The sequence below is a fragment of the Hippichthys cyanospilos genome, chromosome 14, assembly GCF_059441005.1.
Source record: "Hippichthys cyanospilos isolate Australia breed blue-spotted pipefish chromosome 14, RoL_Hcya_1.0, whole genome shotgun sequence".
Lineage (NCBI taxonomy): Eukaryota > Metazoa > Chordata > Actinopteri > Syngnathiformes > Syngnathidae > Hippichthys > Hippichthys cyanospilos.
The window spans coordinates 16,758,850-16,780,000 of record NC_142382.1 but is presented as its reverse complement, the minus strand read 5'-3'; the positions used below and the strand labels follow the sequence as shown (position 1 = coordinate 16,780,000).

At 38.6% G+C, this 21,151-nt stretch overlaps 1 protein-coding gene across 4 annotated transcripts in view; it reads left to right on the top strand.

The window, feature by feature from the left end:
- Window positions 1-21,151, top strand: part of rock2a (rho-associated, coiled-coil containing protein kinase 2a) — a 35,325-nt gene that overhangs the window by 12,747 nt on the left and 1,427 nt on the right. For 2 of the 4 annotated variants that reach the window (XM_088432410.1, XM_088432409.1), the window contains exons 2-32: window positions 5,186-5,267; window positions 5,361-5,461; window positions 5,570-5,707; window positions 5,828-6,088; window positions 6,891-7,035; window positions 7,134-7,272; window positions 8,066-8,157; window positions 8,243-8,402; window positions 8,500-8,554; window positions 8,845-8,933; window positions 9,012-9,060; window positions 9,387-9,522; window positions 9,692-9,783; window positions 10,893-11,139; window positions 12,898-13,004; window positions 13,158-13,317; window positions 13,464-13,624; window positions 13,819-14,003; window positions 14,103-14,172; window positions 14,382-14,485; window positions 15,598-15,784; window positions 16,145-16,238; window positions 16,310-16,404; window positions 16,531-16,722; window positions 16,903-17,071; window positions 17,206-17,276; window positions 17,360-17,448; window positions 17,572-17,650; window positions 19,425-19,692; window positions 19,775-19,988; window positions 21,034-21,081. In XM_088432410.1, the coding sequence (XP_088288536.1) occupies window positions 5,186-5,267; window positions 5,361-5,461; window positions 5,570-5,707; window positions 5,828-6,088; window positions 6,891-7,035; window positions 7,134-7,272; window positions 8,066-8,157; window positions 8,243-8,402; window positions 8,500-8,554; window positions 8,845-8,933; window positions 9,012-9,060; window positions 9,387-9,522; window positions 9,692-9,783; window positions 10,893-11,139; window positions 12,898-13,004; window positions 13,158-13,317; window positions 13,464-13,624; window positions 13,819-14,003; window positions 14,103-14,172; window positions 14,382-14,485; window positions 15,598-15,784; window positions 16,145-16,238; window positions 16,310-16,404; window positions 16,531-16,722; window positions 16,903-17,071; window positions 17,206-17,276; window positions 17,360-17,448; window positions 17,572-17,650; window positions 19,425-19,692; window positions 19,775-19,988; window positions 21,034-21,081 (4,079 nt within the window). The remainder of the gene's footprint in view (window positions 1-5,185; window positions 5,268-5,360; window positions 5,462-5,569; window positions 5,708-5,827; window positions 6,089-6,890; window positions 7,036-7,133; window positions 7,273-8,065; window positions 8,158-8,242; window positions 8,403-8,499; window positions 8,555-8,844; window positions 8,934-9,011; window positions 9,061-9,386; window positions 9,523-9,691; window positions 9,784-10,892; window positions 11,140-12,897; window positions 13,005-13,157; window positions 13,318-13,463; window positions 13,625-13,818; window positions 14,004-14,102; window positions 14,173-14,381; window positions 14,486-15,597; window positions 15,785-16,144; window positions 16,239-16,309; window positions 16,405-16,530; window positions 16,723-16,902; window positions 17,072-17,205; window positions 17,277-17,359; window positions 17,449-17,571; window positions 17,651-19,424; window positions 19,693-19,774; window positions 19,989-21,033; window positions 21,082-21,151) is intronic. The other 2 variants (XM_088432412.1, XM_088432411.1) reach the window with 1 other exon arrangement.

The window sequence follows — 21,151 nt, the reverse complement described above, 5'->3', positions numbered from 1 at the left end:
CTAGGCCTCTTTGTGGCCTTTTTTTGGTTTGTTGCTCCACTTCAGTAAAGAAGACCCAGTTGTCCAAGTCCTAAATGGCTTGAAAATGTCACACTCCACGTCAGTCATATACAGTACCTAGTTTGCATGTCTTGGACACAAATGTAGATGTTTAGTTTCCTTCGCGATTTCTATTAGAGCAACTGAGCACTGAGATGGACAAAGAAAGGTACCACATCCTACCACATCATTATTTACAATCCTTGCTAAATTTACAGCACATCTGGCAATAGTGCTTGATTGGTTGATAACTGATCGTCAAGGATTCTGTTGATTTAGTGAATCATTATTTTGACTCCGCTTACTCTTGCTAGAGCAACCAAGGATTGACCTGTTCACAAATTATTGCTTTCAATATTTTCTTTCAATGTTATATTTTTGGCCAACCCCCAATTTTTGTAGACAGATTTTTGACTTTAAATTGTCACTTATTAAAATAAATAAATAAAACTGGGTTGCAACATTTTTATCCCCCAATGCAGTTACAGACCCCAGGGGAAAAGCTTTGATTTTTGTCATGTGAAGTGTCATTGCAATAAAATAAGAATTTTCATCTTTTATTTTATTTTTTTAGTTTCAGCCACTTTGATGAACTTGGTTATTTTTTCTGTTTTAGACTAAGCTGTAACCCATATAAACACTGTAAAAATAATTAACAGTTGATTTATATTGTTGTGTTTTTGCTGTTGTTAATGTTAAAAAGGATACAGGTTTAGGTATAGTTCTATATAATTTTTATAGATAATAGTCTTATTATCTATCTATACTTGTGGAATGGGGGAGGGCGAAAGGTTTTCTCTTTTCTGGGGGGGGCTTGGCAAAATATAATTGAGAAGCACTGGTCTAATTGTATTTTTAGTTGGATGAGGGTGTTAGTTGAACAGAGCAGCGGACAGGAGGCTCCCACACAACACTCTCCATCTAGCTTCAGCTTTGTCAACCTTCTGGTGAGACATAACCTCCCACACGCATGCATTTTTTTTCCCACACAAACACACATACAGTATTGTATATGCTGTATTGACAGGTTTATGTACTTATTATGAATGCACAATTTGCATTAAGCTTGAACTATTCAGTCAGCAACAACTTTAACACAGGTCAAATATAATCAGCTAACTTGTGGTTTTATCACCTTTTTTTTTCCCCAAAGCTAAACATCATAAGTAAACAATTGGAATGTGAGATACAATGACATAGGGTACGTTAAATAATACTGTATGAGTTGTGTGTCTTTTGCTGTAATGCCATGACAGAAGGCAACTAGTATAATGACAAGGTAAAAATATGACAACCGTAGACTGTACGTAGGTATACATTATCTATTTGTTAAAGAGATCCTGCACTTTTTAAAAAATATATGTATAATGCCTATTTTATTTTAGAAGAGGCATGCTTCTTTTTTACTTCAATTGAGTTGAAATGATGTCCTCACTTAAGATCATGAAGAGTCATTCAATTTAACCTTTGACGTCATGGGCACTCAAGTTCCTTCCCTTCTTATATTTTTCCAGCACATTCCTCAGTTGACTGTACTATATTAATAAATCCCCAGTACCAAAAATGCACAGGGCACAGGAGCATGGGACACAAATCATTCAAATCCAAGTGTAAGACCCACTACTGCTAGTCTCCGTGGGCACATTTGTGAGCCTCTGTTGGATTCCCGCTGTTTTCTGTTACGGAAAGTTCATTGGTCATGCCAACCCTCATCCTCCTCACTGTGCTCGGCTCACCGGTTATCTTGAGAACTATTTTTAAATCGTCTGGAATTTAGTTAAAACTGTTACATTCATTTTGTTGTTTTTGTGGGGCAGGTTCTTGTTTTTGTTCCACTTGCCCAACAACGGGATGGGTAGGTTGGTTACATCCCTGCAGCCTCTTGATGAGTGTAATTCTCAAAGAGTACACTACTGTAAACATCCCTCTAATGAAAAATACAGTATATTTACTTGCCAGACACTGTGCTTGATATTATCAGTGCTATTGTATAAGAAATAAGAACCATCACTAAACACTTCACCCTTCTTTGCATTTTGCTTAGTTGCCAAGCAACCATCCAGAATGAATTGGCTGTGGGGGGGGGAAAGGATTCACAATTTGGTGTGTTTAACGTGATGGACATCAGGAAGAGATTAGTGAAATAGTATCCCTTGGGGATTGGAACCTGAAGATGAAAAGTACTGTATTTTAAAAGAGGAAGACCGAAAGTTATCTGTAGTAAATCCAAATTCATCTGATGGATTCAAGTGCAAGATGTCTCTTCAGCTTTGCACATTGTCAAACACTTGTCAGTTGATTTATTATTAAAATATGCTTGTTGCTTGTTACAGCAATACTAGTTTGGATTATACACTGGATACATACATGTTCTACATACTTGGCCAAAGAAGATTCTGATTTGGACAGTGAAAACATCAAAGTGGTTGCAAATGTCAATCCATTGGGAGTTAAAGCAAAAATTGCACTTTTTATAGTTTTTTATAGTTTTCATCAAAGTGGTTGCAAATGTCAATCCATTGGGAGTTAAAGCAAAAATTGCACTTTTTATAGTTTTCATAACCAGCCCTAGCTGATACTGTAGCTTCCTTCATAGGTTAGTATGAGTCCCCTTGTTTGGCACAATTCCTGGTAGATGGAAAAAATAGCATTGAATGGTGGTGTAATCTAGAAGAAATATGTCTTGTGAAGAAGCACTTACACCGTTTTCCTTTGAGTACATTGCCATTGCTGTCTGTTTTAGCTGACAGTGCAACATGTTTATTTATTCATCCAGACTTTACATGGCGGCTCGCTGTGTATGTAAGGTCAGAGTGAGCCTGTCGAGTTAGTGATAGGGATTGTTTGCTTGGCGATTGTAGTCATTTCAAACATTGCAGCACTGTACTTTGTCTTCGTCATGGTAATAGCCAACTAGTCATCTTTGTTGTTCCCTTTTTGCCTCACAGACAAGTAGGCATGGGCCAATAACCACGTTGATGGTTTACCGTGGTGTTAAAAAAGTGAAGGATTCAATAAAAGCTAATACTGTCTACACCCGGTAAAAAATGTTGTTGTTTTTTTTTTTTAAATCTTACAAATGTGGATGTTAAAATGAGCAGAATATGACTAGCTGCTTGCAAAGTTGACTGAGCAAGCCACATCTTTAAAAAAAATTAGATGACATGACACTTTTATGTGTCAAAATCAGTAATTATACCCAATTTTGATGTTGTTGCCCACTTCTGGGAGCCGATCGGACAAAGCCTGAACCAATTGAATCAAGTAATTACACTTTGCACAGCCTCCATGCCCCTTTTTGGATCTTCAAATAGCTTCAAAAAGGCTGCTTATTAATGCTCAAGATGGTACAACAAACTTGATTTCTGTATAATTTTAGGGTGATAATATTCAACGCTATTTTGAAAAGATATCACAATTTTGTAATTTTAGAGGATTTTATTCTTCGTCAAGTGTGCCTTCATCTGGACATTCATGGAAGTGCGGTGGGGTGTTAAAACTAGTTTATCAGTGACGGGCACTCAGAATAATTAAAACTCAAGAATGTTAAGTAATTAATTAATTTGGATTGAACATGATACACATTTCTTCATGTGCCAAGTATTCAATATTTTGTTTAAAAAATAAAATACATTGTATTCAATGGAAAAACATTTAGCAATAATTTTAATACCGTGATATTTTTGCTCAAGGGAATCATAGTATCAGAATCTGATATTGGCCAATGTCTTCACTCAAGGGCTTCGGTCATTGGAACATTTGGGAAAATAGTATCCACCCCCTTCAACAGCTACTGTATATTTTGATGTTTTGTCAGAATACATGTGCCCTCCACAGCAATGTTTTGATGAATTCTGTCTGATGTACAGAAGGGTAGAGAGATTGGGACCTAATGTCTTTTTTGACTATGCAGGCAAAAGTTATCATCCCTTGTGATAAAACCCTGTTCTTTACAAATTCTGGCTAAACCTTTAAATAGAATGTCTTATCTTCTGCTGTGTCATTGTGGGTCTCTGTATTTCCTAATGTGACAAAACCTCTACATTATTGCAAAGTAACCACAGAAGCAAACATTATGCTTGCTGAAGATCTTGAGAAACTCTTTCAAATATCACAACATACAATGAAACTAGACAATCATAGGCAGTCTTTTTTGGGGGTTTTGCAACACAGAGGAAATGAGTTGCACATAGGGACTGCCTTTATATCATAGTGAAATTATCTGCCAAACATGGGGCGGGGTGGATCATTTCCTGAATTACTTTTTGGAAGAGCCTAGTGCATTTATTTGTATGTGCACATCCCCTTCTTCCTCCCATGTGCCCGTCTCCGCCCCCTGCATGTGTATTATTTTCCCCTTAAATAGTCGCTTTGTGTAAGGTTAGTCCTTTAATGGGGAAGTGCTGTTGAGCTGTTGAATGACGAGTGTTCGCTTTCCGCAGACTGACTGCAGTTGAGTGGGGAGTGTTTGGAATGGCATGAGGAGAGGCAGAAAAGATACTGATTAAAAAAAATAATTAAAAAAAAATAAAACAACCTTGACCAAGCGGTGATGATGTTCACAAAATTATTGAGCCACACTTCTAAATCAATAAATTCATAATATGAACATTGGTCAAATATAATCTCAAAACCCGGCATTTTCTTGTGTCCAATGTAATGGACATTTATTTTCAGTACATACTGTTTGATTCACTTTAGCTAACTAGTACGTCCTAGTTTATTCAGTAGATGACATGCTGGCCTTTCCAACAACATCACATTAGTTTAGTTTAGTTTGGGTGAGATGTGATAACTATGCTGGCTTGCCAAGACAAAATCGACACAAGAGTGGACACAAAAGAGTTCGTCTGGGTCTCAGGAGACTATGGTTTTTGGTGGCGCAAATAGGTTTTTAAAATTGTTTATTGTTGTTTTGAGGTGGTCTTTTTTTGTGGTTGACACAAATGCCAAGGACTGTTTGTACAGTAGAGTCATCCTGTTATCACAAAATGGCGGTTGTAAAGTTTGATGATAAAAATTACAATAAAACAAAAATTTTTGTTATCATTCAGTGAATGTTGAGCCCTTTAAATCATTTTTGGGGATATACTGATTTTTTTCAGTTTTCTCGGTTTAATTTCAACCTGCTTTTTTTTCCCTCCAGGACTCCTTAAATGCTGTGGTTTTAGATTTGGACTACCCTGCACTTCGCAAGAATAAAAATATTGAAACTTTTTTAAATCGATGTAAGTATCTCAAGTATAAGAATAGTGGTTTTAATTTAATACAGTTTCATGTTCTATGACAATTATTGCCACTATTTGTCATTTTATACCTAGACGAAAATGTCATAAGACAAGTTCGTGACCTGCAGATGAAGTCTGATGATTTTGATAGAGTTAAAGTGATTGGACGAGGAGCTTTTGGTGAGGTTCAACTGGTGAGTATGCCTGAATTTAGACGTAATCCGATTTGAATGTTAAATGGAAATCAAATGTGATGTCTGATAAAGCACCATACAAATGAAATTTGTACCACCATCATTCAGGTAAGGCATAAAGCCTCTCAGAAAGTCTATGCCATGAAGCTTCTTAGCAAGTTTGAAATGATCAAACGATCTGACTCTGCCTTCTTCTGGGAAGAAAGGGACATCATGGCCTTTGCCAACAGTCCATGGGTGGTACAGGTATGACATTTAAGCTAAGCGTCTGATCAGATGCACCCTGGTTCCCTTTTACATTCATTTTTCTCTGAGTACATTATGCGTAATTGTCGATAAAAGAGCTTGTCCTGTTTTTTTGATCAGTTGTGCTGTGCCTTCCAAGATGAGCACTACCTCTACATGGTGATGGAGTATATGCCAGGAGGTGACCTGGTGAACCTCACCAGTACCTATGATGTGCCAGAGAAATGGGCCAAGTTTTACACTGCAGAAGTGGTGATGGCCCTGGATGCTATTCACTCAATGGGCTTCATTCACCGCGATGTCAAGCCAGACAACATGTTGCTCGACAGACATGGACACCTGAAGCTTGCTGATTTTGGCACGTGCATGAAGATGGACTCTGTGAGTTTTATATGTTTTTAAAGTCAACTAAATTTGTAGAACTCTCAATCAGTAAAGTCACAAACCCACTGTTAACAAAAATTAGCAACATCCCTTGATCCAAGCCCACCAACCTGGGCAAGAAAATCCTCAAAAAACTCACGGGGGAAAAAAGAACAATCCTCAAGATGGAAACAAACACCCTTTAAGCATCATGAGTGGATGCCGAGTGAGCAACATTTAACACATGGTGTGGTATTACACACTAGAAAATCATTAGATTCCATTTGTTCCATTTGTTTCATATTAGAATGCAGTGGAGCCCCTAAAATTGAAAGTATAATAGCACACTAAGTAAATTTAGTAAAACACTCTCATGTAACTTTGCTCCTGAGTGAGAAACTTGAATGGTTGTGCTATAGTCTGTGCTTTGAGTCCTCTTCGCTCACATAACTATCACTCTATATCTTTTTTTCCACTCTTGAGAATTCTGTTTAGTTTGGAATAAATGTTGACCCCAAAAAAACAATGATGCACATTCTTTTATATTTGCTGAACAGAGGTCTTGTGCATTATGATAACATCCTGTGTGATGTTGTGCATAACAACATTTGGAATGGTTTGTATAACTTTAAAGCTCTAGTTTCTTTAAATCAGGTTTTTCTTACTTCACAAATGTTTGATTCTGGATGTAACATTGTTTTACTTCTTTGCAAGGATAACATTAGGCTCCAATGGGAGTTTTAGCACATGAATTGAATTTGTAAATGTAAAATCTATTTGTAAAATTGTTTGAAGATTTACATTTTGCCTTATATCACAGACTGGTATGGTACATTGTGACACAGCAGTTGGAACACCTGACTACATTTCCCCTGAAGTGCTGAAATCCCAGGGAGGTGATGGGTATTATGGGAGAGAATGTGACTGGTGGTCAGTCGGCGTCTTCATCTTCGAAATGCTTGTTGGTCAGGGTTTATTATTTTTTTTTGCCTTTATAAGTGCCAAAGTGTTTTTTTCCCTTTTACCAAATTAGAATGAACTCATTTTTTTTGCACACTTTCAGGTGATACACCGTTCTATGCTGACTCTCTGGTGGGAACCTACAGTAAGATCATGGACCATAAAAATTCCCTCAACTTTCCTGATGATGTAGAGATCTCCAAAGATGCAAAGAATATAATCTGTGCCTTCTTGACTGACAGGTATGGAAATAAATCAAGTTTACTTTTTACAATATGATTCCACAAAATGGAGATGAGTGTAATTAAAACAGAATGGCATGTTACGCGTCATATATGACCTTTACTTCCTGCCCATAATGACTGAACAGCATTTAGTGTTCCATCCATCTGTCCAATATCTTCGGCTTTATCCGGAGTCTCTTTGCAGGTGCAGCAGCGAACCCTTCTCTAGTGAAAATAAAATGTTTTTTTTTTTTCTTCAAATTCAAGACATAGTTATATGTTATTTTAATGATGCACAAAATTAACTGCACTGAAATGCCAAGCAATGTAATGTGATCATCTGGAGCCAGTGATGGCCAAACGAAGCATGTCATCACAAATTGACATGATGACCTACGCATTGGATGCCCCGCCAAACCCCTGAGCCCGACTCACCGTACCCCTTGGGTCTGATTAAACACAAGTTAAGAACCACCGCTCTAACATCGGCTGAACACTGCTTTTAAAAATGTATAGAAATTGGATGGATGAATGGGAATTTTGCCTCTATTTTTGGCATTTTGTCACATTGTGTAACTCGCCAAAAATCTCTGTTGCACTCACCCACTCTCATGTTCACTCATCCAGAATATAGAGTGACTTGTATAGACAAAATCAATAGCACAGTATTGCAGACATAAATTGACATTTAATGCTACTAATGTAATTTAAAAAAACTTAATCTTAAAATTTTACGGGTCACTTTTTTTACTACAGCAAAATGGGAAATGTAGACTAAAGGAATCTTTGTTTGCTCACCCCTTTTTTTAAGGGAGGTACGGTTAGGACAGAATGGTGTAGAGGAGATCAAGAGACACCCTTTCTTCAGGAATGATCAGTGGACCTTTGACACCATTAGAGAGAGTTAGTACCACCACATACAATCAGAGAAATCGAAACACCCCAGTTAATTATATAAGGCTGTGATTTTTTTTTTTCCTCTTCTTAGCTGTTGCACCAGTGGTCCCAGAACTGAGCAGTGACATCGACACCAGTAACTTTGATGAGATTGAAGATGACAAAGGTGATGTAGAGACCTTCCCCACACCCAAAGCTTTTGTTGGAAATCAGCTCCCCTTTGTGGGCTTCACCTACTTCAAAGAAGACCAGTAAGACACAAGATTAAGGTTCATGGGGGCATTAACTTGTCTGAGTTACAGTAAGCATTGATTGCACTTGACATGTCTTTTTTGCTTCATGGTTTAGGCTACTAAATGGTGCCAACAACTCCTCATGTAATATTGATAATTCAAAAGGAGAGGTAAGTCAATTCTCACTATACAGTGAGAGAGTTTTTTTCTTGTTTTTATTCTCCCCAACCACACTAATAAAACCCATGTTACTTGAAGTTACATAAATGTTAGAAATAAATATTAACACAAGCCCACAAAAAGTACACTTACATATTCATTTTTTGGCAACATCATCTTTAATGTCCCAAGAGTCAAGACCAGCTGGACTGGTTCATTTTGCGGAAGTGTTTCGACAAAGTTACACAGGTGAATGTGATTTTTTTTTTTAAGTTGATTATTTTTCTCCCCTGTTCCTCAGTCAGCAGCATTACAGAAGAAACTTCGCCACTTGGAAATGCAACTGAATAATGAGAAGCAAGCCAAAGATGATCTAGAGCACAAATTCAGGTACATAAACTGAAGCTTAACAAAAGATGGATCAATGTAAATACTAAAGTTTCTTATAATTGTTCTGTAACCCTTCAGAGCTGCCACTAGTCGTATGGATAAAGTCTCCAAAGAACTTGAAGATGAGGTAGTACAGTAACTGCACAGAAAATTGTTGCAAATTTTACTTATATATTTTGTATTGCAATATCTTGATGGCCTACAATTCAGTGTTCCTTATAGTGGATAGTTGATTCATTAATTCTTAATTTATTTTTATGTTGTTGTTTTTTTATTTGGAGGGGTGGGGGTGGGGGTGTTGAATGCCAGTGCTTTTAAACTGCTAACAACCACAATTCTTGTGGACTTAAGCACCTGCTAAAGATGAAATGAAAATTTGTCCTTATAGTCATGAAATCACAAGATTGTGAAAGCAACTCTGTTTAATATGTAGTGCCGCATTTTAAATGATAGGTGACCAGCAGGAAGAATTTGGAGTCTAGTTTGAGGCAGCTGGAAAGAGAGAAGGCCCTTCTGCAGCACAAGAGCCTGGAGACTCAGCGCAAAGCTGAAAGTGAAGCTGACAGGAAACGGTGTCTGGAAAACGAAGGTGAGAGAAGAGAGTAACAACAGAATAATTGAAATCATCACTGTTATATTTTTTTGCATTAATGAATAATATTTTTCTCTTTTTTTTTATTTAAAAACTTTATTAGGAGCTTTTTATTCTGAGTGAAATTGATAGTGCTTATACTTTTTTGTCATACCTAACTTTACAGTTAACAACCTTCGTGATCAGCTGGATGACTTAAAAAGGAGGAATCAAAATTCTCACATTTCTAATGAAAAGAACATTCATCTGCAGAAACAGGTCAGTTAACTGGTTTTCTTGTGTCCACAGAGCTTTTTCGTTCTTGAACACATTGACTATTATTAGTTGATCTTTTCATTGTCAGGTACATTTGAATGAATGGTCACAAAAACAAGTATACAGTGGGCCTCCGTGTTACGAGATTAATCCGTTCCGCGGATGGGCTCGTAAGGCGAATTCAACGTATGGCGGGCAATCCAAACCTATGTTAAATAGCTAATGTGTTTAGAACCCCATGTAAAAACATCAAAATTGTGCATACGTATTAAAAATTGGTACTAAAATAGTATAGTAAGTGCTACGTATATATAATATACATGTATACAATCAGAAAACATCATAAATATAAAATATAGAAAGGATTTATTTACCTTTCAGTGGCGCATGTTATGCCCATATTCCCTACTAAGGATAGCCTTGTCTAGGCTAGCTTCGTATTTCTTGATTATCTCCAGCTTTGTTTACATATAAATCATCTTCTTACTTCTCTCTTTAACATCACTAGCAATCTTGGGACCCATGGCGAACCCATTCAAGTTTGAATCAAGCAGTAAAATGCACGATAAATATGGTTTCGTAACCACTCACGATAGAACAACGTTTTACCATTCTGCGATTTTTGAAACGAGTGAGGCCGACCAATTGCAGACCAGCATCTCCGTGAGGAGACTCCGACCAATAGCAGACCAGCATTGTAGTGACGCGTTGCATGGAGGCATTGACGGCAACAGTAAATAAGTGCAATTACCTAAAAATGCCTGCAGATGAGACAAAACAACACAAATATATCCAACCCCCTAGGGTCATGACAGTTGTTTTTTCATAAAATGGGGAAAATACCTTAAAGCGGGATGAAAAAACTCTGTATTCCACATCGCAACATGAAAAAAACATAACCTAGGGACGCTGTAACACGGGGGTCCACTGTACATAGAATAAAATGTTCCCTATAACAGTTTACTTGATTTACAATTTGCAGATTGAATTGATGAGTGCTTGGCTCTCTCAATGTTCATTTAAATTGTATTTAACCTTTCTGTCAAAACTTAATACTTCAAATATTTGTTGCGAACCTGAGTTTTGTAAATCTTACAATTATTCTCTCGCAGTTGGAAGAAGCCAATATCTTGCTGCGGGCTGAATCGGAGTCTGCAGCGAGGCTCCGTAAAACCCAAGCAGAGAACAGCAAACAGCTGCAGCAGCTGGAGGTGAACATGCGGGAACTGCAGGACAAATGCTGTCTGCTGGAACGCAGCAAGTTAAGCCTAGAGAAGGAATGTATCAGCCTGCAGGCCGCCCTGGAAACAGAGCGCAGGGAGCACAGCCAGGGCTCAGAGACCATCAGTGACTTGCTTGGTGCGTAAGATAAATGCTTTAGTCAGCACAGGAATTTAACCTAAGATACAGTACGTATTCATGGTATCGGTTTAAGCAAATCGATTAAATGAATCATAGCGATACAAAAATACAAACTGTACATTTCAGATATTAAAGACCTGACTCAACTTTTTTCCATGAGTGCTTTGAGAACTCTTGAAAATTTTGTACATCAAAGTGCTGAAAATGAACTATAGTCAGAATGTTACATTCAAAACAAAAGAATGTATTACTTATTGCCTGATATTTAGGCATTGGTCGTGGTTACATACGCAATGTGAAAGATGCATACATTTGGGGTGTTTCATCTCGTTTTTATGTCCAAATATGGTTGCGATATGAAAGCATAGCAATATTCTTGCAATTTCAGGTTGTCACCTTGTAGTTATTGTAATCATCACTGCATATAAAGGCAGTCCTCTATCCTGTTTTACTATTTGTTCACATGACATTCGGCATAAGGCCACTAAACAATGTAAACTAAATACAAAGGGTACATATCAGGAATTAGTTACAGTTTTAAATATTTACAACTTGCACAGTCACCTGTAGCATTTGAGAACGAATTAACATCAGAAAGGTAAATAACAGAACACTTGTTGGGATAGATTGAACAAGTTTTATATATCTTGTACCCGACCTATTAGAGGAGGTGGCCGCCTTAACAGCAATAAAATCACTTATCTAATTGTGTAAACTGAGGTGTGGTGCTGTGATCCTTGTCAGCTTGCCAATTTTTATTTAACAACTATTCAAAGAGAGCAACAGCACTATTTTAAAAAGCAGACAGATAAAATAGGCAGCAATTAAACTAAATCATTTTCAGCCACACACTTTACAGTTTAAGTAAAACGTTAACAGTTAAACAAGCTTGCCACCAATCCTTTATAAACATTCATGACACTAAAACCCTTTTTGTAAAGTTGTACGTATTAGAGGAGTCGTGAAAATGGAGACCTCTCCCTGGATTTGTTATGACCTTAAGTACAGACCATAGGGGAGGGATACAGGAGGTAACCAGGCACAATTAGATTTGGGGATCCTCCCCTTTTACTACTTACCTTTTTCTGGCGACTGTAATACGTGAACTAACTATTCTTCTTACATCTCTCATAAATTATTTAATGCCAGGGGAAGCATCACAGTCATTAAAAAAATGTATTATATCACTATATATGGTCTAGATCAGTGGTTCTCAACCATTTATCAATAGTGTACCTCGAAGTATCACCAGCACAAACCACTTTGGATGGGGGAAAAAAAGACATAGAACAGAACTCTGTGCAGTCTGTGTCTGATTTGAACCTAAATTTGATGTGGTATCTCTAGGCGGATTTAATTTAGTAGCTACTGAAGAAACGGCGTTTGACATTGTCTGTTTTAGTTCTGCCTCTTATACTGGAAAATTGTATCACTCATGACATTGAAGTGGCTTCATTAATTTGCTCTTAATTTAAAAAGAAAAATGTACTGTTCCTGTCATAGCATGAAAAAAACATAACCTGCAGAATATCTTTCGTACCCCTTGAAGTGCCTTCACAAATTCCCAGGGATACACATACCCCCTTTGACAACCACTGGCCTAGATAACTTTATTTCAGTCACAGTCTTGAACTGTTTTTCTTAAAAAATTCAAAGAACCCTATTCTACCTATGAGTAATCTCTTAGACTTCATGCATTGTTTTCTGTGCCCAAAAAAGTTATTGAAACATCTACTTGCCATATCCATCTTGCAGGACGTGTCTCTGGCCTTGAGGAAGAATTACAGCAGCAGAAACGAGCTCTCTCCAAAATGGAGACTGAGAAGAGGCATCTCCAAGAGAAGCTAACTGATTTGGAAAAGGTTAATATTCAAATTACATCCAGTGCTGCACATTAATTTTTTCCTTCTCAAGCCTCATTTCTGTACTTTGTTTGGGATTTTGTCATTATTGGGCATCAGTGACTATTCCAGCGTAGTACTTGAATGCTGAAACATGTTTGTGCTTGTACACAGGAGAAGAGCAACAAAGAGATTGATTTGACCTACAAACTCAAGGTGCTGCAGCAGGGGCTGGAGCAGGAAGAGAGTTCCCATAAAGCCACCAGGGCTTTGCTAACAGATAAGAACAAGATAAAAGTAACCATCGAGGGTGCAAAATCAGAGTCTATGAAGGGTAAGATTAACGGAGTTTACTTTTTCATCATTCATCTTGTACTTTCCCTGTTTCTGGGTGAAAAAAAAAGAAAAATGTGTGAGACCTTTAACTATTGTAAAACTTTCCCTTGATGTGTATCTTGATTCATCTTTTCTACAATCTAGAGTTGGAGCAAAAGTTGGCGGAGGAACGAGCTGCCAAACTGCGGCTGGAGAACAGAATACTTGAACAGGAAAAGCAGAGTAGCATGTTGGACTGTGACTATAAACAAGCTCTTCAGAAGCTGGATGAGCTGCGTAGACACAAAGACCACCTCACAGAGGAGGTGAGTTACTGCATCAATTTATTAATGATTTTAATCTTTATGGGCTGTATCGAAATAAACATTTCTTTATATGGTTATTGACCACAACAGTCAGTTATTGGGATTCAAAGTGGTTTTTGATCTGCATGTTTGTTAGCAAACAACACACCCTCTCACTCCATTTAGCAGCATTTTTCTCCTGCCCATGCCTACAGGTGAAGAATTTAACGCTGAAGATTGAGCAGGAGACCCAGAAACGTAACCTGACTCAGAATGACCTAAAGGCCCAGAACCAGCAACTCAACTCTCTGCGATCATCCGAAAAGCAGCTCAAGCAAGAAACAAATCACCTACTAGACATTAAACGCAGCTTGGAAAAGCAAAACCAGGAACTGCGTAGGTCAGTTAATTTTTGGTACTACTTATTGCAATCCACATTTCATATTTGGATATGCAGAGTGGATGGATCACAATAAAAATGTCCCTGCTTTGTCTGCAGAGAAAGACAAGACTCAGACGGGCAAATGAAGGAATTACAAGACCAGTTAGAAGCTGAGCAATATTTTTCTGTAAGTTCAAAAAAAAACAACAACATGAAAAGGCATGTTTGTGACATCTAAGCATCCCTTTTTTTTAAATTACCAACATCTTTTTATCTGGAAACTGAATAAAACCAAAGCTGTCGGCCAATGATACATTCATAATGAAAAGAAAAATGTAATAAAAACAATTCATTAAAATTAGTAAAGCAATCATTAATTTGACCTGTGTTTTACAGACTTTGTATAAGACCCAGGTTCGTGAACTAAAAGAGGAATGTGAGGAGCGGAACAAACACTTGAAAGAAGTGCAGCAGGCACTTCAGGAACTACAAGATGAAAGGTGTTTTAACGTTTGAATAGATTTTTTTCTTTTTCTGTAATCCTGATAAACCAACCAACAAATTCAAGATGGTAGGATACAATCTCATGCACCCCGACATTTTTTGCAGGCAGATGTGTTTTTTTTTACAATGGTAATAGTGGCCTCTAGTGGTACATACTGCTAATTACACTGATAGTAGTTGAGTCAACCCTATACAGTGGTACCTCGGTACTCGACCATAATCCGTTCTGAGGTGGTGGTCGAGCACCGATTTGTTCGAACACCGAAAGCAATTTTCCCATAAGAAATAATGGAAAGTATGTGTGCACAAGTAAATGTGCACAAGCAGTACATGATAAAGATAAAGATAAATGAAGCATTATAAACCATTTTGTATAATTTACTTACGTTTTGGAGAGTGGTTGATGGCATACAGGAATGGATGTGGAGAGGACGGGAGGGAGTTACTCCTTCCATGATGACGCTAGCTAACTGCGACGCGAGGTACACCGCGTTCATATTTTGCTATAATTTCCTTCTTCGGTTCAATAGTGGTCCTCATTGTTTTCCTCTTTGCCTTCCCCTTATCACTGTCTTTCTTTGGACCCATTATTAAGGGCTAGAGCAACACGAAAAAGTTTAAATCCGGGAAGAAATACTCGAACAAACGTCTTACTCCGCTGGCGGTCTGAGTTGAACTGGCGCTTACCCGCTGGCCGAGAAGGGCCGAGGAGCGCGTTCGGCTCGGCTCGGCTCGGCTCGGCTCGGCTCGGCTAGTCGAGCACCGAAAATCTGTTTGAGGTCCGATGCATTATCTACTTGAATTTTTTGGTCGAGCACCGATTTGGTCGAGTATAGAGGCGGTCGAGTACCGAGGTACCACTGTAAATGAAATCATTATAGCTAGCTGAATATATTTTAAAAAATGTTTCTAAAAGTATATGGCTATTTATATTTATTCATGATATATACATGTAATATTTTCCTAAATTATGATGGAAGTGTTACATTTTACATGTTACATAATTGTAATATTTTCCTACAATATGAGGGAAATGTTACTTTAAAAAAAAAAAGAAAACATAGGTTTGTGGATGATGCTCAGCCTTTCATTTCTGTGAATATTTTAGAGATTCTCTGGCAGCCCAGCTGGAAATCACATTGACTAAGGCTGACTCAGAGCAGCTAGCTCGCTCGATTGCTGAGGAACAATACTCTGATCTGGAGAAGGAAAAAATCATGAAAGAGCTGGAGCTGAAGGAGATGATGGCTCGCCATCGTCAGGAATTGTCAGAGAAGGACATCACCATCAATTCGGTAAATCATGAAACCTCTTTATCGTTGCTGTCAGGGAATTCTTTTACCCCCAAAATCCTCAGACATGAGGAGACCCCCCCCCCTCCAAAACAATATTTTTGTTCACCATGAACAGTCTGTTGTCGTAGAGAAAAAAACATTATCCACGCTTTGGATTGGTCAATAATATTTAAAAACTAACAACCATAAGTGTGGACTGATCAATAAGATATATTTATGAGGGGGGAAAAAGTATCGAATTGTAACATAGGAGGATTTGGATCGTCATCAGCGTTATGTAAAATAATCATTACTGTTAAAAGTTACATGTCAGTGACATACAAACCTTCTGTATCTCCTGCAATATTGTTGATGTTCCAGTTGGAAGAAGCAAATAGAACCCTTACCAGTGATGTCGCAAATATGGCCAATGAGAAGGAAGAGCTCAACAACAAAATGAAGGAGGCCCTTGAAGGTATTAAAAAGTTTTATTTACCGTACAATGTTGCTGAAAGAAGTCATAATTGCTGCCTTTTTCAAATCTAGATACAGAGAAGTCAAAGGATTGGGAGCAGCAGATCAATCAGATGAAGCAGACGTTTGAGAAGCAGCTGCAGTCTGAGAGGACACTGAAAACTCAGGTTTGATGTGTTGCTATATCCAACAAATAGCGTGCAAAGCTCCATTTCTTTCAACATTGGAAGATCCTTGTTCACACCAATACATTTTAAGTGTTGGGTTTAAAAAAATAACATCTCCCTCTACAGGCTGTCAATAAGCTGGCCGAGATCATGAACCGGAAGGAGGTGCGTGGTGGAAGTAGTCGCCGTGGCAATGACACGGACATGCGTCGCAAGGAAAAGGAGAACAGGAAGCTGCAGCTGGAACTGAGATCCGAAAAGGAAAAACTCAACAGTACCATCATCAAATATCAGCGAGAGATCAACGAAATGCAGGCGGTGAGCAGAACAGTCTCAGCCTGGTTTGACATTTTTCATGAGACATTTTAGATAAACCGATTGAATATGTGTTTTAAAATCTTAGGCAGAAAGCTCTACATATCTTTTGTCAAAGTTATATAAAAGCAAGTTCAACATCATATCGCCTTTATCTGTTTCATTTTTATTTGTTCTTTGTAGCAATTAGCAGATGAAAGTCAGATGCGAATTGAGCTTCAGATGGCACTGGACAGTAAAGACAGTGACATTGAACAGCTGAGGAATCTCCTCCAGTCACTCAGTGTGCAGTCATTAGACTCTACCAGCATCAGCAGTGGGCCGGACTTTGATGCTGATGATGCCTTTACAGGTAAAAGTAAATGAAGAGATAAACGGATGCAAATCCCTTTATTCACATGATTTTTTTTTATTAGCATGAACTCTGAGTATAGTAATTGTTATGAATCTTGCAGACATGAGACTAAGGCTTTTTTTTTCTATTAGAAACGAGGCTTGAAGGGTGGCTATCCCTCCCTGTGCGGAACAACACCAAGAAGTTTGGATGGGAAAAAAAGGTAAACATTCAAAACTGACAAGTGCAAGATAAGCAAATGTACTCTTCTTTCTAACTTGACCGTGTTCTCTCTTTTTCCTGTAGTATGTTGTTGTGAGCAGCAAGAAGATTCTCTTCTACAAGAGTGAACAAGACAAAGAGCAGTCAATCCCTTATATGGTGCTAGATATAGAGTGAGTACAGTACCTACAAATTCCCGAGAAAATAGGTCTTTTGTCAAATAACTACTTCCTGAACATGTATTGCTCATTGCGGTGGGTGCATGCTTAATGTTTTTTGTTTTTTTTTCTATACAGCAAACTCTTCCATGTGCGCCCTGTCACTCAAACGGATGTGTACCGAGCTGATGCCAAAGACATTCCAAGAATATTCCAGGTCTGTAATTGCAAGTTTACACTTATCATCATTGTGGCCTAATCTTCATATAATCGTCCATCCATTTTCTAAAGGTGCTTATCCTCACACGGGTCACAGGCTTGCTGGTGCCTATCCCAGCTGGCTTCGGTCAGTAACTTCATATAATCAATCTTCATATTTTCTTTCCTTGTTGTTTTCTTCTTTATCAGACAGCTGTAAGACTTAAAAACTTTAACATTCGAAAGTAAAAAGCTTAAAATTTCCAAGTTCTAACCTGATATGTTTCAGCGTTTTTTCTTTCGCCTACTTCAGAGTGTTACCTGATGGTCCTGTGACTCATCTTTTTGTCAGCTGATGTTTTCATGGAGGCGTGACTCACCTGTCAGATTTTTGACAGGAGGGTCATGCCTACTGCTGTCAGATCACCTCCTCCAGGATGCTACTCCAGGTAGTGGAGAGCATGTAAGCTCCCCCAAAAAAATACACCGGTCAAACCACTCACAACACTCCGAAAAATACTGGTTCACCCTAAGGACAGAATACATCTGGAAAACAAATGCAACACCAATTTTGAAATGCCTTGCCAATCATGCAATAAAACATTTATCGGGGAGACGGGGAGATGTTTCAATACAAGAAAGAAAGTACACAAAAAGGAATGTGAGAAGGAGACAGCAACTGGACTAACAAGAGCAATAAGAAAAAAGGCACAACAGGAACATCGCAAGTCGGCCATCACAGACCATTGTAAAAGAGAAAATCACATAATGGATTGGGAAAAGGCCAGAGTCATCTGCACCGAGGAAAATAAATATCAGAGCTGGATCAGGGAGGCAATCGAGATCAGGAAGCGGGGGCCGAGGACCATAAACAGGGATGAGGGAGCTTACTGTACATGCTCTCCGCTACCTGGAGTAGCATCCTGGAGGAGGGGATCTGACAGCAGTAGGTGTGACCCTCCTGTCAAAAATCTGACAGGTGAGTCACGCCTCCACGAAAACATCAGCTGACAAAAAGACAAGTCACGGGATTCTCAGGTGACACTGAGAAAGCGAAGAAAGCGAAAGGAAAAAATGCCGAAACATGTCAGGGTAGAACCTCTTCGAAATTTTAAGTTTTTATTTTTTTACTTTCAAATTTTAAAGTTTTTAAGTCTTACTCCTGTCTGATAAAAAAGAAAACAACAAAGGAAGAAAATATCAAGATTGATTATATGAAGCTACTGACTGAAGCCAGCTGGGATAAGCACCAGCAAGCCTGCGACCCTTGTGAGGATAAGCAGCTCTAGAAAATGGATGGATGATTATATGAAGATTAGATTGATTGTTTTATTATCGTTTTCACGATGTTGCCAAAGTGTTTGTGCATCTTAAACACAGTAACAAAGAAATAATCAGATTTCCCCCCAAATTTAAGGGTTCGTCTTATACACAGGTGCATCTTATGTTTGGTATATTAAGGTCGTACTGTATTTCATTAATTTTGTTTTGTATTACCATGCTCATTCATGTACACTACCACCTATTAAACCAATTAAATCATCTAATCCAAAGTGTGCCACGGTTTTAGGTCTTGTTAGCTGGCTCATCACTGGCAATAAAACATTTTGTTTTACTTAGAGAATGCAATGCTGAGGGTTGGGGCCAGCTAATACAAGAAGCTACCTTATCATAAACAGGGAACTTACCTCCACACCATGTATCCATGTGGAGATCATTATTTGACATACAGTAGACCGTGCCATTGGGTTAAAGACAAATGCATAGGTTGGATCATTCTTTTCTTTCTTTAGATTCTTTATGCCAACGAAGGGGAGAGCAAAAAGGAACCGGAATTTCCTGTTGAACCTCTGCCAATCGGTGAAAAGTCCAGCTACATCTGTCACAAAGGCCACGAGTTCATCCACACACTTTACCACTTCCCCACCAACTGTGAGGCTTGCACCAAACCTCTATGGAACATGTTCAAACCTCCGCCTGCCTTGGAATGTCGGCGCTGCCACATTAAGTGCCATAAGGATCATATGGACAAAAAGGAGGACATTGTTGCTCCCTGCAAAGGTAAAGTTAATCAAGCCCATTTTACCAGTACCCATTTTCCTGTGTAGTACTACTAAATCTATAAAACATTTTGTCACTTCAGTGAACTATGACGTGTCTACGGCCAAGAACCTGCTGCTGCTCGCCATGTCTCAGGAGGAGCAACAAAAGTGGGTGAGCCGCCTGGTCAAGAAGATTCCCAAGAAGCCCCCACCTGCTGAGAACTTTTCACGGTCCTCGCCACGCACCTCTATGAAAGTGCAGCCCAGCCAGTCCCTTAGGAGGCCCAGTCGACAGCTCCCCACCAGCAAGAGCAGGTAGTACATTTGTTTCCAATGACTCTTATAGTCATAAGAGTAAGATTGCTGCTATGGTAACACTGTGTGCAGACTTCTCTTTACATTATTCTTCTTGATGAATGAGGAAATGGGAGGGATGTGAGTGCTAGAGACATGAGTGGCAGTTCCATGTTTTTTTCAGTTTATCAAGGATGTGCAAAATACTCTGTGTCAAATATGTACCATATTTCTCCATGTACAGGTTGAGTTTTTCTTCCTCATTTTTGACCACCATATTAGGGTTGTCGACACATAAGTCAAAACATACCAATTCAATTTTGAATAACAATAATTCCAATGTGAAATAAGTAATATGTAATTTACAAGGCTTAAAACGATTATCTATACCTCTAATTTTATATAGTATGCATCTGCTTTAGCAGGTTTGCACTTTCAAATGCGCTTTACATTGTCATCATAGTTGTCCTTTAGGTAAAGTACGTCCCAAGTAAGATGATCAGCAAATTATCTTCGAAGCCCTCAATATCAAACAAATTGGACGGGTCCAAAGGTGACTACGTGTGGAAGAGTAACAAGGATGTATGCGCAAATGACGAGCAGGAAGGAGAGGACATTTGGGATTTAAATCGCGCTATTTGGCATGTCAGATAGTGATGATGACTTTGCGGGCTTTTAGTAGATGATATCGCATTTAACTGTGTCAAAAAAATGAAGGATTGGAACGTCAAATTGTTTTATTGTTGCAACATTTGGGTCTACGCGCATGCGTACATTGCCCGCCCCCCCCCCCCCCCCCCCCCCCCCCCCACACACACACACACACACACACACCCACACACACACCATAACCGCAACAGTATGTTATTCGATATATGATGAAGAATTCACCCAAATTGAAGTAAAGAAAAAGAAAAAAAGGTGGGGTTGACTAATGCGCGCGGCCGACTTGTACTCTGCCAGATTGCTCTCCTCCCACCGTGTCTTGAAAATTCATCGATTTGATCACCTGTGCTGAGGCTGTACACACATCGTTTGACTCATGAAAAAATGTTTTATTCACTAGGTCAAATGGCCTCAGATTGTTCCGAGAACATTCCAGCAGTGGACTATGGTACAAGATTATTTCTCTAATGTTGGGTCATTTTGTGGTGGTGGGCAACTTGCACGAAGGGCTCTATGCT